At 45.0% G+C, this 18216-nt stretch overlaps 1 protein-coding gene across 1 annotated transcript in view; it reads right to left on the reverse strand.

Moving 5' to 3' along the window:
• Nucleotides 1-7639: 7639 nt before the first annotated feature.
• SQOR (sulfide quinone oxidoreductase) overlaps nt 7640-18216 on the reverse strand; it is a 58754-nt gene continuing 48177 nt past the window's right edge. The window contains exons 7-10 of the mRNA XM_045582851.1: nt 14211-14394; nt 9784-9851; nt 9316-9494; nt 7640-7943 (exon numbers count right to left, since the gene is read on the reverse strand). Coding sequence (XP_045438807.1) covers nt 7886-7943; nt 9316-9494; nt 9784-9851; nt 14211-14394 — 489 coding nt within the window. The 3' untranslated portion in view covers nt 7640-7885. The remainder of the gene's footprint in view (nt 7944-9315; nt 9495-9783; nt 9852-14210; nt 14395-18216) is intronic.

An 18216-nucleotide genomic window follows, 5' to 3' on the forward strand; every position in this document is an offset into this window, starting at 1 on the left:
TCTTACCTCATCATAGGGCCAAGGCGGCCTGCAGGGAGGGCATCAGAGGCATTAACTCCCCAACCTTTACTCTCTTCCCTCCCTCCCACCTCTACCAGCAAACCCAGCCAGAAACCAGGCTGACACTCTATCTACTGAGCCGAACCAGCTAGGGCTCTCATGTTGCTTTTTGTTCCTCCACGCCCTGCACCCTGCTCTCTGCAGGGGGTGTGCAGGAGGCAACCCATCAGTGATTCTCTCTTATCATTGATGTTTCTATCTCTCTCTCTCCCTCTCCCTTCCCTCTCTAAAATAAAGCATGTGTGTGTGTGTGTGTGTGTGTGTGTGTGTGTGTCTGTGTATCAACACTCGAGATCCCAGCACAAGATCCTCCCTAAGCCCATTTCCCACTCTGACATCACGTGGCCCAATATTCATCCACCCGCCTCCATCCCTTCACACGTTCTGTTCCCTGCACCTGGGAAGCTCCCACTCCTCTGTTCGGGGCCAAGTATTGCTCATGTGTCAGGACCACAGAAATCACCATGGTTTGGGGGGTGCCCACGACATTTTTCTGCCAATCTCCTTGTGGTAGCAAACTCCACTTCCCTAGCTAGGGAGTGGGCACATGGCCAAAATGTAGCTGGTGAGGTCGGTTAGGTAACAAATATTTACTGAGGACGTTCTGTGTGCTGTTCTGGAACACGTGTGCCGGTGCAGGTCAAATTGTCCCAGGTACAGTTCACACAGCACGGAACAAAAGAGGAAGCCCTGTGTTCCCCCCGATGGGAAACACTGTGATAACCACAACACTTCCCAGAACTGGTCTGTGGACATTCCGAAAGCCAGTTCCCTTGGATGAAGGGCTTCCTTCCCTTTATTTTGTAAATATAGACCTTTGCTGTTTCCAGCTCCCTCGTTCTGTGGAAACGCACCTGTTGCAGCTTTTCAGCTTCCCCTGTTCTATGGAAATATACTTTCTGCTGCTCTGAAGCCCTAAGCTTCCTCCATGGACCCTTAATTTCTAAAATTTCCTAAACTTGTCCTATTTTACCCCTAAAATTCCTGTTTCATTGGCACTTCACATACAAAACCAAGCACAGCTCACTGAGGACAAGGTTTCCTCTCTGAACCCCCAGGGCCTTGGGTAGATTAGATGCCCCAACTTGTCTGTGGCATAATTGATAATTCTTGGATTCATTGAACCCCTATAACCAATAGCATATCCAATAATATATGTCTGTCATATATATCTACACATCCTGCAGAGAGGGGTTGACTGAGAACAGGAGAGATTGAAGACAAAGGATTTCTGAATCTAAATGAGCCCAGTCCACCTACAGAACCACGCCAGTGAAGGAGCCCGTCTGTTTCTCTGGGACAGAGACTTGGAAGTAGAATTTTGATTGACTTGGGGCAATTAAGAATCGCTTATACCCAGAACAGTGCTTATTCTTTGGAGAGCACATCAGAATCCTCACTATAACCCAGTAAGGCAAATCTATACTAATAAATGGGTAATATGCTAATTAGGCCAGATAGACCAGACATTTTTGGACATCCTTCTGGACAAAGCCATGGTGGCAGGGGCCAAGACTGAGGTGGTTAGGGGTGATCAAGCAGGCAGGCAAAGTGGTTAAGGGCAGTCAGGCGTGCAGGCAGGTGAGTGGTTAGGAGCCAGTAGTCCCAGATTGTGAGGGATGTCTGACTGCCCCTTTAGGTCCCATCTGGCGGCAGTTGAACATCCCCTGAGGGGTCCTGGATTGGAGAGGGTACAGGCCAGGCTGAGGGACACCCTCCCATGCATGAATTTCATGCATCAGGCCTCTAGTGCTATTATAATCCCCATTTTACAGATAAGCAAGCTGGGTCCACAGAGTTTAGGTGACTTCCCTTAGGTCCCATAGCCAGTGCAAGGCAGATCTGGGATTCAGACCCAGGCAGGCTGCCCCACGTTGGTTAACCTGTAACAGCGGGAATTTCCCAACTCTGATAATCAGTTGAAATGAGGCAGGAAGATGTGGTGATGTCAGTAACAGAGTCCACACGCCTTCCAGTTAGAACAAGAACAAATTTCCAAACAGGCGTAAGGGGAAGTTGTATTTCTGAGTGCTGCATTCGACTACTGCAGCTAATGACAATAAGGACTACAGTCTATGTGCCCAAATACTTAAAAGCTGCACTTCCATTTTTTTAATGCTCAATGTTAACTCCATGAAGTAGAGTTATTACTCATTTACAGGTGAGAGAGTGGCGATTAAATGCTTGAGCTGGAAGTCAGTGGAAGAGCTAGGACTCCAATTCAGGACTGTGTCCTCCAATCCCGTGTCCCACCGGGATGCCCCTCAGGAAAATCCAAACCCTGCATGGGCTGTTACAGCACCAGAGAGCCTGCCTTTCAACAGCCATGTCCCTGTGCCTGTGGATGCAGTCACGCAGCTTTACCCCATGCAGATGTGGGGAGTTGTGATTTCTTCCGGTGGTTCACCAAGTGCCCTACTCTGGGGAGCTTACTTTTTAAAAATCAATATTAGGGGAGAAAACTGCCCAGGATTTCACCATCCATCTTTCTCAGCTCTCTCTTGTGACCCTTCTACCTGTCTGTTGCAAAGCATTATTAACCTTGCCTTTTTCCAGCACATAGACAAACAATCTCCTTAGCTTCTTGGCAGTTACCCTAACCAGAAGGACCTGGTTTTCATTCATCCATTTAGAAAGCCTCATCCTGTTAGGGGCAAAAATAGAATATTGGGGACTAGCTATGGTTGTGGGAAATATTAATCAAGCTCTGTTAACTGTGATTACCTTGTTCTGGTTAAAGAAAGGACAGTCTAACCTGGCTGGGAGTTGTATAGCCCGGGACCTGGTGAGTCAACCTTGGAATGTGGCCCATTCTCACCCAAGAACTGCCCGTTTTCACGGAAAGATTTACAACCTTACAGCCCAAACAATAGAGCCCCACCCCAGCCCGCATTGCCTACTTCCCCACGCCTGTAATCCCTACTTCCCCATGTAATATTTGTCCCACCCAATATAAGCAGCTGGCTTATGGGGGATTGGAGAGCAGATTTTTGTGGCTGACCTGCTGCTCTCCCATCCTGCTGGCTCGTATATGATTCAACCCTGTCTCTGCTGAATTGGCTCAAGTAGTGACAGGCAGCTGGGGACTCATTGGTTCTCCAGTTTCAATTTTACCCAAAGCATTTCTCTTGTTTCTTCCCTCGCTGAGGTGATCACAACCAGCCCACTCTGAAAGAAAGCTCTGTCCGTGGCCTTAGGGCACGAGGCAGGTGCTCCGTTTTAAAATCAGGCTGGAGTTACCCAGAGCAATAAAACGGAGGAGCTACTCTTAATGTTGGGTTACAAAGGCCCCCTTCCTCAAAAAGAATGATATTCCATTCCTTTGGGAATTCTATTCATGGGATTATTATAGAATTTTCTGAGAAAACCATCTAGTGCCAATTATATGTCAATACCCTCCTAAGCACAGGACACACATTTGTTACATTAATTGATTGTCTGTACCAACACAATGACCCATGCTCCTTGAGTATTACTCACCAATCTCCTCCTCCTCCTCTCTACAACCAACCACTGGGTCTTCAATGCACATCTATCTATATGAAAGGCTAATATGCTGTGTTCCTCTGCCTATCCAACCATTTGCTATGATGTTCACTGACCACCAGGGAGCAGACATTCAATGCAGGAGCTGCCATGACGTGCACTGGCCATTTACAAAGAAACGGCACCGCAGACCTGACGCCAACAAAGCAAAACTCAGCTTCCCACAAGTGAGACACAGGCCCCGCAACCACCCCAGAGCAACAGCTCACCAAGTAGCAGCTGACCTCATGGCACAAAATGCAGCCCACAGCCCAGCCCAGAAACGTCACTTTGGGTGCCACTTCAACACCCACTTCCTCTCCCCAACGACTAGCCTCCTTGCAGTTTCTTCAGCTCAGGCACACAACTTGCTTTATAGCCAGGTGGAAACATTTACACTTTTAACAAATGTCTGTGAAGTGTTTTTCCTGTGCTTCACCTCATTTGATCCTCACAGAAGTCCTGGGGTGGGTAGATAGGAGACTCAGTAGAATCCTATTTTCTTTTCATTAGCCGGAAAACAAGGATTTAGAAAGTTTAGGAACTTGACTCAACTGAAAAGAAGTAAGAAATAGTGGACCTTGAAAAAGACTTCAGAGTTTCTCACTGTGCAGAATATAGTCAAACACTGCTGCAGTTAAATATTTTACCCTTTGTCCTCCCGATGTGATCTACAATAATCTGCTTCATGTTGATATTTACTGCTGTGTTTCTGACAATTACCAGAAAGAGAAGCTGGGATGCTTCACTGGTCTGGAAAAAGTTTAGCTAAGTCAGAAAGCAGTTCTATTAAGCAAGTTTATTCCATATTCTAGTATATAAAAGGCTAAGTTGACTCAAACATGCACAATACATATAAAGCTTTTGCCGGTGCCAATCACATGTGGGTGTTTCTATCTGTCATTGTTGATCATGAATTTGAATGACACTTCTATTATAGAGAAAGGGTAAATAACAATATTAAAATATTTCTTCTAATTAATTTTATTTCAATGTGCACGAATTTATGCACCAGGCCACTAGTTAAATATAAAACACAAAACAATACTTACAATGCAATCCTATTGATTTTCAGGAACTTTATGTAAAATATTAGGTCAGTAAAGAAAAAAAACAAAAAACACCAAAATGGGATTACTTGTTATAAACTGGTGATGAATTTGGAGTAAACTTTATGCCTTTTATCTCTGATCTCTAAATTTTTACAAATATTAGACATAAGAAATAAAAACACTAAAAAATGTTCTTAATACCAAAAAAAAAAAACCTTCTAAATTTGAAACCCTGAGTTCCCCCAGCTGACTTAAGCCTTGCTTCCTTTCCTGCATCCCAGGGCCTCTAAGCTGCCACCCAGCTATTTTTATTACACCCACAGCTCACCCCGGGCTGATGCTAGGGCAGGAATTTTAATTCCTGGAAAGTTGCTCTAGAGACAAAGAGCAGGAGTGGAGAGGGTTTTCTCAGTTGGCAGTCGGAGCTGGCATCATTTCTGGACTCTGAAGTCATCAGCGGTTAAGTCAGGGCCCTCAAAGGGCACACCCTGAAACCACACCCATCCTGCCTCACACCTTTGGAGAAACCACCGCCCTGTCCCTTCCCTGGCTTCACACCCTCTTCCTGCTGCAGGATCCTAAGGACCGGAGGCAGTCTCATGGAAGACCTCTCCCGTGGCCAGTCCCACGTTCATGGCGAAGGGGATAAGATTTTGAAAGGCAAGATTTTTCTGATCTTCCCCAGCTCAGAGGAATGAAAGCTGGAGACCAATGTACTGGCCAATAGTGGTCACTGCTCCCTCCAGCGTGGGCCATAAATTCTGCCCCATGGAATGTGAACCCAAAAGCAATTCCCAGATGGCTGGAGGGTTATTCAGACACATGGTCATACAGACCCAGGGGTCTCCAGTTCACTCTGCAAGGGATTTCCAAGAGACCCAGCCTAGAGCTCAGCCCCTCCCAGAATCACAGTCCATGCCCGGGAATGCAGAAGCCGGCCTCCCAGAACTGTTGTCCATAGCCAGGAAGAGCCACTGGCTGGTGGATCCTGGGATCTCTGGTCACTGGAGACAAATGGCCACAGCTCTCCCAGTGAGCAGCCCGCCAGAAGCTCTGGATAGACACGGGGTTTCTTTGCCTGGATTCAGAGGACAGGGCAGAGTAGTCATAAGCCCCACAGGAAAGCACACAAGGCGGCAAGCCCCTGGTTTGCAGTGCGGCTCTCCCACTCGGACTGGGTGGGGGTGGAGAGGTGAGTGTGATCACTAGAGTGATCATATAATCCATTGTCCCAATGGGTCATTCTGGAGTGTGAAAGGACATGCTATTCATAGCTATGCCAGGATACATGTGAAACAGGAAAACCCCAGACAAACCAGGATGTGTGGTGACCCCAGAAAACATCTTCCACTCTTGGAGCCGGGTGGGGGTCTGAGGCTGGGGTAGTGGCCTGTTCTTTTCCAAAACATGTGCCACCGAAGAAAGTCTACTTCCCAATGGAACCAGGGCCTCGTTCAGCAAGCTCCTTGGCATCATCACAGGAAAAGAAGAGGAACCACAAAAATGTCGGCAGGGCCCTTCTCTGTCTGGCTCACCGCTGCACCTCCTGGGCCAAGAATAGTGCTTGGCAGGTTGCAGGTGCTCGGTAATTATTTGAATGAATGAATGAATGAATGAACGAATGAATGAATGCCTGAGCAGTTTCCAAAGTCACCTGAGCCCCAGGAAACCAGAGACTTGGCAATCTTAGGAAATATACAAGGGTTTGAACTCTAAATTGCTGTAAAAATCTAAGGCATTGCACAGACTGTTACGCATTTCCCTTTGGCAGAGTTTATAAATATGCAATGTACAAAGCTTTCAAATACCAGATGAACAGATAAACTTCTACAAATAAACACATTAGAAACAGTTTTTTTAAGCCACTGCTGAACTAAACTGGAACTATTTCCTGCCATATTTCTCATGTGAACTTATTCAAAATTTTCAAGGCCCAAATTGGGACTGAATGAAGTAAATGCTTACCACACACATCATTTCCTCTAACCCCATCCTCACTGTGTGTGAGGTCTCTGGGAGGCAGGTGCCATGGCAGAATTACATTTGCAAGAGACTTGGGGGGTGGGGGGGCACGGATGTCTGCAGAGGCTAACAGAGAAGGCAGGGAGGGCGCTCACACCATGATTCAGCTGAGACGCCTGGGAAAAGTGAAGGGACCAGGAGCATCGCAGACCTGATACAGTTCTAAGAACGTTTCAGCCAGGTTGATGGGAAATCCCCTAGAGCCAAAGTTGCCCAGCAGAGAAGTCCCGTATCCTACAACACTAGTATCCCACCGCATCTGTGGCTAGCTGGGAGAGGGTGTGGCCTCAGCACAAACACGGTGGTGCCACAGCGGGGCGGTGGCCACAGAGGGGCGATGGCCGGGCGCTGGGTCCACTCCACTGTGCTCCTGTAGCATGTGCTCAGGGCAGTCACACACACTGTTTAAACCTTCTCCCTGGAATGACCCTGGTTTTCTGTGAATCGAAACAGGCTGGGGTGAAATTACACCAGCTATCTGCTGAATGCTCAGAGTCCATGATAGAAAAGCTATTCTACCACCACCATCGTTTCCTCCCAAGCGCTGACTTTTCATTCCACTAATCCAGATTTTTTTAAAAAATCTATACATATAAAAGCCAAGTGACTGGGATGGTGGAACGACCAGAACATTCGGTCACTAGGAAGTGCACTGCGGTGGCCAACTGGCCAGATGGGGGCCCTGATCGGGAGTGGGGCTGGCCGGCCAACCACCCAAGGCCCCTCACCCTGAATGGCCTCACCTTCAATGGCCCCCCAATCAGGGGTGGGGCTGGCCAGCCAACTGCGGCCCCTCCCCCCAGCCAGCCCCATCCCCGATTGCCTCCCCACCCCTATTGGGGGCAGGGCCTGCTGGCAAACCTCCTGTGGCCCTCCCCCCAATCCCTGATCTTCCCCATAGGGGGTGGAGCCAGACCCCACCCATGCACGAATTTGTGCACTGGGCCTCTAGTTTTTTTCTTAGAATCTCAATGACAAGATTTTAGTTAAAAAATAGAAGTCTATTCTTTTATTTTAATATTTCCAAGGAACCAAGCTCATCCCGGGCAGACTGGACAGTGGCTTGTGAGAGGGACTTGAAAGGGAAGCATTTAGTCCCTGTCACCCAGCATCCAGCACTAAACTCTTTACAGGGTTAGGTCTGGAGTCCTTGATGCTGCTCTTGGCCAATCTGACTGTGATCTTGGTCCAGAAGCCGCCCAGAGATAGCAGGGGTTGAGCCATCCTTAACTCATACCCAGGTGAAGCAACTTCCGCAGAAAGGCTGGTCCTCCCCAGTAACCCCTGGAAGAAATGACATGGAAAAGATATTTGCATCAGAAAAGATGGGAATGACCTCGGTCAGCAGGACGGTGAAAGGAAAGTCAGATAAGTCACAGACATGCTTATTAGCACATAAAGCAAGATTTGACTTGTGAGGTAGAAAGATCCTGTGACTAGGAGGGGACATGCTTTGAGTTCTGGCTTCGACATTGACTTCAGCAAACTTGTATGCAATCTCTACTACAGGCAAACTGCAATCCTCTCTACTTTCATTTGCTTATAAATAAAGCATAGGGCCAGGTTTCTCAACCTTAGCCCTACTGACACTATGAACCAGCTATTTCTTCCTTGTGGGGACTGTCCTGTGCATTGTAGGGTATTTAGCAGCGTCCCTGGCCTTTGATCACGAGAAGCCAGTAGCAACCCCTCCAGCTGTGACAACCAGCTGTCACATATTGCCAAATGCCCCGAGAGGCAAAATCACTCTGGTTGAAAACCACTAGTATAAAAAGAAAACCACTAGCATAGATACCTTGACTTACCTATCTCAGAGTAGTTTGTACAGGTCAAATCAGATTTTCATAGTTTGGAACTAAGAAAAAGAATTATTAAATGTTCTTACTCTATTTATGCACTACTATGCCTACTATGTAGCTGTCTTTTAATGTGTTACCTCATTAATCCCCATCCTCTGAGGTTACTTTCATTTGCAGATAAAAAAGTTAAACACAGGCCATCAGGAGGGATTGAGGGGATAAGAGATCAACCAAGGGACTTGTAAGCATGCACATAAGCATACCCCATGGACACAGGACAGTAGAGGCATGAGGGCATGTGCTAGGGTGTGGGAACGGCTGGGGAGAGGTCAATGTCGGCGGGGGGGGGAGAGACATATGTAATACTTTAAACAATAAAGAATTTTTTTAAAAAAAGTTAAACATAGAGAGTTTAAACAACTTGCCATAAGACACACAGCGTGTGTCTTAATAAGTGACCAACGCAAACACTACTTAACATGTAAAAAAAAAATATGATTTACCAGGATTTATTGTTATTATTAATTCAGCAGTGAGAAAAAGCCAAAACATGAAAAAAGAGAGAAGACTTGGTTGCTGCCAATAATGAAGAGAAGAGGCTGGGACCCCTGTGGGTGGTGGATATACTACTCCCTGTCCTCACCCAGGGCAGCCTCTCTCACACCACGTGTGGCTGAGGATCCAGCATCCTCCGCAGGCTGCCATCACCAGACATGAGAAGCACGGATCCCAATGGCCAGCCCTGGGCTCCAGGTCATGATTTCTCCTGAAGCTGAAAGGCCTCCTTAAAACCTTCTCCCTACTCAAGTGGGTGCCATAGGCTAAAAGACGTGCCTCTCCCCCAGCGATGCGCTTACCTTAGCATCATATTCCAGTACAGGAAGGGCATCATGTCGGCCTTCATGAAGTACATGGAAACTCTCTCTCTGCTCTGGTCAAAGGGGAAGGTCTCCAGTGGCTGCATGTTGTAGTTAAACTCCGCAAGAATCACACGGTTGTAGCTTGTCACCAGTGGACATGACGTGTAGCCATCATACTAAAATTGTACATGAAACTGAGTTGGAAAGTAGCTTTTTTCATGATGTTATATATCAGATACTTTAGAATTTATTCTTTACTCTGATCAATTGCAAATTTTTTCCTCTTTTTTTTCTTTCTTTTTCTGTACCATGAAAAATGAAGATTATATAACAAAAAGTAGTGCTAAAGGCAACAACTGCAATGGCTATATTAGAGAAACTAATTAAGAAAGTGCCAACATTGTAGGAAACCATTGTTTTCACACAGAATGGAAGATGATAATTGAGACTCTGACTCTTACAAACCTCCTTCGTTGGTTTTTCATTCTTCATGACCAGAGAAATTGTTCTGTCAAGGACTCCTGACTGGGCAGCTGTAAGAGAAATGGAAAAGTCAGAAAAATATAAGCATCTAGGTTTTCTCATAACCCTCATTTGCAGTTAACTTTAACGTGAGCCAGTTAAGAAGGCTCCATTGCCTATCCTTCTAAATTTTAACTAGAACATGATTCTTAATATTTGAAGTTCTGGATATCAGAAGGGGTTCTTCAGTTCATCAAAGGCCCACCTAACTGCCTCCACAAGTTTGACACTGAGGAGCCAGCTGTCTCTAACAGGAGGACTGGCAATTTCAAACAAAAGGACTATAAGGGAGACAACACCACAACCCCACCCGCCTCCTCCTAGGGTTCAGTGGGTGTCACTTGATCTGTGTGCCCCGTATCCCCTAGTCATCTGGATGTCCCTGTGTCCCAGCCTAGATTAATAGCCTAAGTATATCAATTACGTAAAACAGTGAGCTGGACCCCTACCCTGAGCTTCTACCCACACAAGAGCAGTGATTTCATTTCCTGACAAGAGCCGTGTCCTCACTTCCTGACGATGGAGCCCAACAGAACGTGGAACCCTGGTAGCCAGGCAGCCACATTCTAAAACAGCCCATACCCAGCTCATTTGATAGAAACATTCCCACCAAGGCATGTTCTGCTGGCTGCCACAGTCACTGCTGGCTCCACACTCAGCCCCTACACCTCTGGCCCTTTTCATGGGGGAACCCAGAGGTAATCCAGGCAGGCCCAGGGCAGTTTTCTTAAAGCCACGCCACCACTCTCATCGCCCTCACCAGCCCTGTGTCCGCTGGGGAGCCGGCCCTGCAGGGCCGAGGGACTCTAGGCTCCAGGACTGGGGGGAGTCCTGCAACCCCTCAGGCATCATCACAGATTGACAGGAGGGAGGAGGGAGCCAGATACCTGCACCCAGAACTTGGCAAATAATGATATTAAAATATTTCTTCAAATTAATTCCCTTTCAATGTGCACAAATTCGTGCACCGGAACACTAGTCTATAATAATAAAAGCATAATATGCTAATTAGACCAAACAGCCAAACTACCTTCTGAATAAAGCCGGGGCTGCGAGGGCCGAGCCCCTTGCACAAATTTAATGCATCAAGCCTCTAGTTATATATATAAATATATAAATATATAAATACACAGCTAAAAACTATTATATACACATATTTACACATATCTATATATCTATATTAACTTGTTAAATAAATCTTCGAGCAACCATACAATAGAATACAGATTGTAAAAAAAAACATGTAAAAACTAACAGGATGCCCTCCACACAAACAGGGACATCTGTAATACTTTTAACAATATAAATAAATAAATAAATAAATAAATAAATAAATAAATAAGGGGATGCTCTCTACATGGTCAGGGGGAATGTAGAGGCTCAGAAGATGGGATAGGGCTGGAAGCAAGACTACTTTTAGAATTTTCATTTAGTTGTATTTAATAGTATCTATTTGGAACATGAAATCAGACATATATTTTTTTGAAGAAAGTCAAAAGTTGGATTATCTGGGTCTCACATGCAGCACAGGTATTTAATACATGAATTCAGCAGCCTGCCGTTAAGAGAAATGTAAATTCAAAGTATGGCCCTGAAGTCTACTTATAATTCCCAAAGACCAAGAACCCAGGACGAGACAATGAACATAATGGACTCCTGAGGTAACACAGTGGGAGGCACACACTCCTGTGTGGAGGAGAGTCCTGTGAAACTTTAACTTGAATCCCAATACAAGAAAAACTAGGCAATTCTAAATTATGGCATATTCTACAGATTAACCATCCTGGACTCTTAAAAAATGCCAATGTCATAAAAGTTTTTAAAAAATGTTAGAGGGTGTGTTCTAGATTAAAGGAAACCAGAGACATGACAACCTATGTAGTGTGCGGTCCTTCCACAGGATCCAGAGAAAAGCATTCCAAGGACCCAGGCATGGGAGATCGTGGTGTGACAAGATCTACTCAGGAAGGCTGCCCCCGGACTGCCCCTGAGTTCCCAGTGTCCTATCTCCAACCATCTGGCCATAAAAAAAAAAAAGTCCAACCTTGTCTTTTTTTTTTTTTTTAATATATTTTATTGATTTTGTACAGAGAAGAAGGGAGAGAGATAGAGAGTCAGAAACATCGATGAGAGAGAGTCATTGATCAGCAGCCTCCTGCACACCCCCTACTGGGGATGTGCCCACAACCAAGGTACATGCCCTTGACAGGAATCGAACCTGGGACCCTTTGAGCCAAACCGGTCTCAGCCCAACCTTGTCTTTATCAAGGCCCAAACAAAGGCCAGTGTCCTGAGTTTTCATTTCATATTAAAGCTTAGTCCTTGGAAGCAAGAGGTTTGCCTGGGGCCCCAGTTAGCTACTAGACCTGCATAGTTGTACAAGCACACAGGGAACAGAAGGAGAGAGAGGGAGAGAGAGAGTGGGGAGAGAAGAGGAGAGGAGAGAAGAGAGAGGGGGAGGGGAGAGAGGAGGGGAGGGGAGGGGAGGGGAAGGGAGGGGAGGGGAAGAGAGGAGAAATATCTTTGTTCCCCCGGGCTTGAAAGACCAGGAGTTTTTCTAAATAACCAATCAACTTCCCAAGCTTTTGCAAGCTTTTGATGGATCCAACTCCCTTTCCCAAGCCTCAAAGGTCAGGCAATTCCCCCTGCACCATTTTGACTTCTACTGCACATGTGCTTACCTCCCAGCACACACACCCCCAATTCTGTAGGGGGGTGAGGAGAGTTTATCCTTGTCCAGGTAATGCTTTGGACCCCTGGAGTGTGTGAAGCTATAGCTTCCTGGTGTAGCAAACAGGCTCAGTATCCAATTCCCTTTGCTTCCCTTCCCTTTATTAATCTCTGCAACAGACCTTGACTGGTTCATGCATATAAGAAAGGACTGTGCCATAGGAACATTATTAGGAAAACTGGAGAAATTCAAAATGGATTGTATATGAGATGATTTTCTAATACAATGTTCCATTTCTTGGATGTGATGATGGTCTTGGGAAGATAGAGGAGAAAGTCCTTTTTCTTAAGAGATGCAAGTTGAGTTATTTGAGGGTGAAGTATTACGAAGTCAAAAGTCACTTTTAATAACTCAGCATAAAAAAAAATGTACATAGATAAAGCAAATGCCATATAACATTAGTGATCAGTTTAACTGATATGGCATTTGCTCAAGAATATATGGGTATTTATTAAACTTTCAAATTTTTCATAGGTTTGATATTTTTTAAATAAAATGTTGGGGGGAAATGACTATTAATAGTGGAAAAGAGCCCTAGCCTATTTGGCTCAGTGGAGCTTAGCCTGCGGGTCAACGGATCTCGGGTTTGATTCCAGTCAAGGGCACGTACCTCAGTTGCAGGCTCCTCCCCGGCCCAGACCCTCGTTGAGGCACAGGCAGGAGGCAACCAGTCGATGTGTTTCCCTCACGTTGATATTTCTCTCTGTCTTTCCCTCTCTCTTCCACTCCCTCTAAAGGTAGGGGAGGCCGGGGGAAGGTCAATTGAGACATATGTACTACTATTTGTAATACTTAAAACAAAATAAATTTTTAAAAATCTATGGAAAAATACTTTTGGGTGAGAATTAACAAAACAAAAACAAAAAGTGGAAAAGATATTCAGTGGGCTTCCCTGAAAGTCTTTCTTAGGTTGAAGTAGTAAAAGTAATGCAACATGAGCTGCAGGTGTACAATTCACACAAAACACTGCCATTCCCGTCAGCAGGGAGGTCTGTGCTTTACAGCATCCACAGAGGACAGTTCCTGTCTATGGAGGACAGAATGTACAAGGCAATTCTCCCCATCACTGCTAGTGCAGAACACCGAGGTGAAGAATTTAGTTTCCCAGGCGGAGACCTTAATGGCGCACCAATCAGGGCACGCTCCACTGTGTTTGTCTTAGCAGGACAATGTTCTGGTCTGCAAGCATCCATTGACTTGCATGTGTTTTCTGGGGGAACAAATACTTCTCTAACTTCATGGCGTTTCAGGCAGAAGAAAAATAGCCAGCCTGCCTGCTGTCACAGGCTGAGGAGGTCAGGGATGAGCGGGTGGCACTAGGAGGAGTAAGAGAATTCCTGGAAGCTGGAGAAGTGGGGACCTCTCTCTAACGCACTCTCCCCTGAAAACAACCTCTCTGACCTAGGAAAGGCAGAAGAGGTCATGCGACTCTGATACGAAGCCCTCAGCACATTCTTTCTTCTTTACACAATGATCTCATCAACATGGTTCTGTGTCAGGGAACTCAAAGTCATTTTTCAACCCAGAGAGGTTTCCTCGTTATTAGTGGAATGCTATCTGTGTCAAGTTATTGCTTGAGTTACCATGGTGCCTTGGGGTGACCATTCGAAGGGGGAAGAAACTCCGCGCGTTATCTTACCTACGGCAGCGGCGGTCTTCGAAGTAGGAAGGTTGGTGCAGTCCCCGATCCCAAACACATTTGGGTACTTCTTGTGCTGCAGGGTTTCTTTATCCACATCTACCCAGCCAGCAGCATCAGCCAAAGGGCTCTTCTTCAGGACGTCAGGTGCGCTCATTGGGGGTGTGACATGAAGCATTTCATACTACAAAAATAGGAGAGCACCCACATCTGTGTTTTTTCCATATATCCACAGCCCCACAAGCTCTGCCCCCGCCTCCCTCACCCATACACTGCTTTGGCTGCACTGAGCATTATACAAGTAGTGCTTATACTAATCTACACCTTCTCCAGGATCTTACAGGCTCCTTTGGAGTCTGGTGATAAAATAACTAACCACGCTCTTGGTTGACATTGTCTCCCCGTAGAGTCCACCTGATTCCTCTGGCAGCACGCCTGGAGGAGTCCAAGATACTGGGGGGAAGCTCACTACCGTTCTGAAAGGACCCAGGGACATTCCTCCCGTCACTGAAACTAAGACAAAGGGGCTGGCACATTTCAGTTGCTCTCTCCCTGACTGTCATCTACTGACTTGTAAAGTCTGGGACTGCAAAGAGGTACTCAGAGTCCTTGAAACTTGTCAAGGCTGTGTTAGGAGCTGATAAGTGAGTGGCATTCCCAAATATGGGTCAACCCTCAAAATAAAGGAAGCAGTCAAAACACCAATTTAAAATGAAATAAAAGTTGGTTAGAATATTGCCCGGCAACGTGGAGTAAAGAGGGGTCTGACTCAGTACTGAGTTTACTGAACAGTGTAGAAGGCAGGGTAGATTCCCACCCCTCTCCTCCCCCACAAATACCTCTGTCAAGATTACCCTTGGCAATGGTGCACTGGCCCCTTTTTTGTTTGTTTATGTACTATTCCTCTACTTTTTGTAGTTCATCCTTTTTATTCTTTTAACTGAGTTTTAATAAATTCCATCTAGAAATTCTAAATTGATTCAAATGTTCACAAAACATTTTATTAAGGTGAAAACTTTAGCATTTTAAGACAATTCCATCCCTGTGAGAGAGTTAACAGCCCCTGGTTCCCCTAAGGAGGTTCATCAGGACTTGTCAGTCATGGATGACACTAGAAGCCCTGCATTTATTCCCAATTTCCGACAATTATAAGCTGAGTTAGCCCCAAGGAAGAAGGGGTGCTGCAAAACGCACAGTGCTGCCCTGCAGGGTGATCTTGGGTGGCTTTTGAGGGACGTGGGCCCCCAGGCTGGGTCTGCTAATGAACATGGAGCCTGAACACGTCTTCGGGATAATGGAGGAATGGTCAACAGCCATCATCCACCAAGTCATTGAGGCCATGTCTGCATTGCAGTGCTTCAGTTAACTACAACCACTTTTTTAAGCTGGCTTAAATCTTATGAATTCCAGATAACTTTCCAGAAGTTCAATATTTTTACATAATCATTGTAAAGGCATAACTATTTACTTGAACTATTAATACCCTGCGCAAAAGAAATAGTAGACAAAATAATAAATAAAAAAAAAAATAGACCAGCTTTTGTAAGGTGTTAACTAGCCCTAAAACAACCTAGGAGGGTAACTGTATAAACTACTCATAACTGACCTTGAGCTGGAGCAAATAGATGCTACTTAGCCTGGGAATCCCGTGACGCCATAAAGTAAGAAAGTGCTCAAAAATATGATGAGGGCATGTCACAAGGACACTGGAACCATCTAAAAGGGCTCCTCAAATCTGGGGCAATTTGTGCACCAAAGTAATTAAAGATAATGATGAGTTATAAACCACTTGGAGGAAAGTAGGAATTTAGGAGTTCATACTAATAATCTATACTAATAAAAGGATAATATGCAAATTGGTTGGGACTTTCTCACAGTAATGACTGAACAACTGGCTGCATGGAGCGACCAGGCCAGCAGGGGGGCAGTGAGAAGTGACCAGGTTGGCAGAGGGGGACAGTAAGGGGCGACCAGGCCAGCAGAGGGAGGTGGGGGGAGGAGTTGGGGGCGATCAGGCAGGCAGGCAGGTAAGCAGTTAGGACCTAGCGGTCCCAGATTGTGAGAGGGATGTCCAACTGCCTAAACTTGGACATCCTCCAAGGGGTCCCAAATTTGAGAGGGTGCAGGCTGGGTTGAGGAGAACCTTCCCCTTGCCCCCCATGCATGAATTTCATGCCCCAGGCCTCTAGTGAAGGGAGGGTTTTTGCTGACAGAATGCCAAGAGCCTATGCTAAAATTAGAGAAAATCATCATTTTGCAACCACTGCAGTAGAGATTGGATTAGACAAAATATCACCAATGGATGCTACATCTAGGGGGAAACTTTAATGAGGAATGGGATGTTCACATTATCCTAAAATGTCTCCCTACAGACTTATTAGTAGCAAAAGGAAAAATAATAATAATACAATAGAGAAATTGGTTCATATCTTGACTGGTCTAAATGAACATCATCAGTGAGGGGCAGTTGAACACAGTGTGCTTTCACCCTAGAAGGACACATCACTTAAGCAGCATTTCAGTCTAAAACTCATAGCCTGGCTCTGGCCAGTGTGTTCAGTGGTTAGAGCACAAATCTGAGTACCCAAGTGTCATGGGTTTGAATCCTGGTCAAAGGCAAGTATCTGGGTTGCAGTTTGCTCCCCACTCCCAGTTGGGATGCACATGTGAAGCAATCAGTCGATGTCCCTCTCTCTCTCTCCCTTCCCCCATTCCTTCCCTCCCTTCTTTTCTCCCACTCTCTCTGAAAAGCAATGAGAAAAAATGAGAAGTAACAAAAGTGAGGAGTAACAAAAAAGTGGGGAGTAACAAAAAAAGTAACAAGTGAGGAGTAACAAAAAAATAAAATAAAATCATAATAATAATAAAGTAAAATAAAAATCATAGCCTGAAATGAGTCACAAGAAAACACAAACCAAACATGAAGACCATTCTATTTTAAAAAATTAAAGTGTGGGAGGAAGGATGTATTATTCCAAAATGCCAGTGTCACAGGAAACATTCCAGATTCAAAAAGACTAAAGAGACACCATAATTAAATGAAATACCTGACTGCAAACTGGATTCTGTCCTAGAGGGGGAAAGTACTATAAATGCTATTGAAAACAAACTGGAGTACCAATGGTAGATTAAAATATTGTATCCGTGCTAAATATGCTGAGTTAATACTGTGGTTATGTATGAGACTACCCCTATGACTTAGGGAATTTACAGTGAAGTATTTAGGGGCAAAGGGCTAACCTTTCAATGCTTCTGGGAGAGGGAGAGAAATGAGATGATAAAACAAATGGGATAAAACTCTATATTAAGTTCATCTAGGTAAAGACTATACACAAGTTTATATTACTTATACATTTACTATTTTTTATCATGGCAACTTTCCCTAGGTGAGATTTTTTTTAAAATATATTTTATTGATTTTTTTACAGAGAGGAGGGGAGAGGGATAGATAGCTATCTAGAAACGTCGATGAGAGAGAAACATCGACCAGCTGCCTCTTGCACACCCCCTACCGGGGATGTGCCCGCAACCAATTTACATGCCCTAGACTGGAATCGAACCTGGGACCTTTCAGACCGACGCTCTCCTAAGGTGAGATATTTAAAAAATATATATTTAAAAACTAAGATCTTGAGTCATCAGTAAGATTTTAAATACACTCAAGTACAAAAGACAAGAGGTATGAAATTTATTTAGAAAGAACTTGACTTAAAAGCTTATAATGTAAAGTTTCCATGCTTAGAAGACTAATCTTTGATTTCCTTCAAAATTCATTTTCATGGAACCTTTCTTACCTCTAAAAATGCCGAATGAATAAAATACGCCTGTGCACTATTTTCTCACTGCTAACAGTTCTTGCCAGAATGACAAACAAATGATTCCTCCATGCAGGCCTCTCCAGCCGCCTTTTCATTGTGTTTTTACTCCTCACCTCCTGCTACAAAAGTGCTATTGTTCCCACTCACAGAATAAACTGAGACTCAGGGAAACCAAGGCCATGTACAAA

This window comes from Pipistrellus kuhlii, unplaced genomic scaffold, assembly GCF_014108245.1.
Source record: "Pipistrellus kuhlii isolate mPipKuh1 unplaced genomic scaffold, mPipKuh1.p scaffold_m20_p_1, whole genome shotgun sequence".
NCBI lineage: Eukaryota > Metazoa > Chordata > Mammalia > Chiroptera > Vespertilionidae > Pipistrellus > Pipistrellus kuhlii.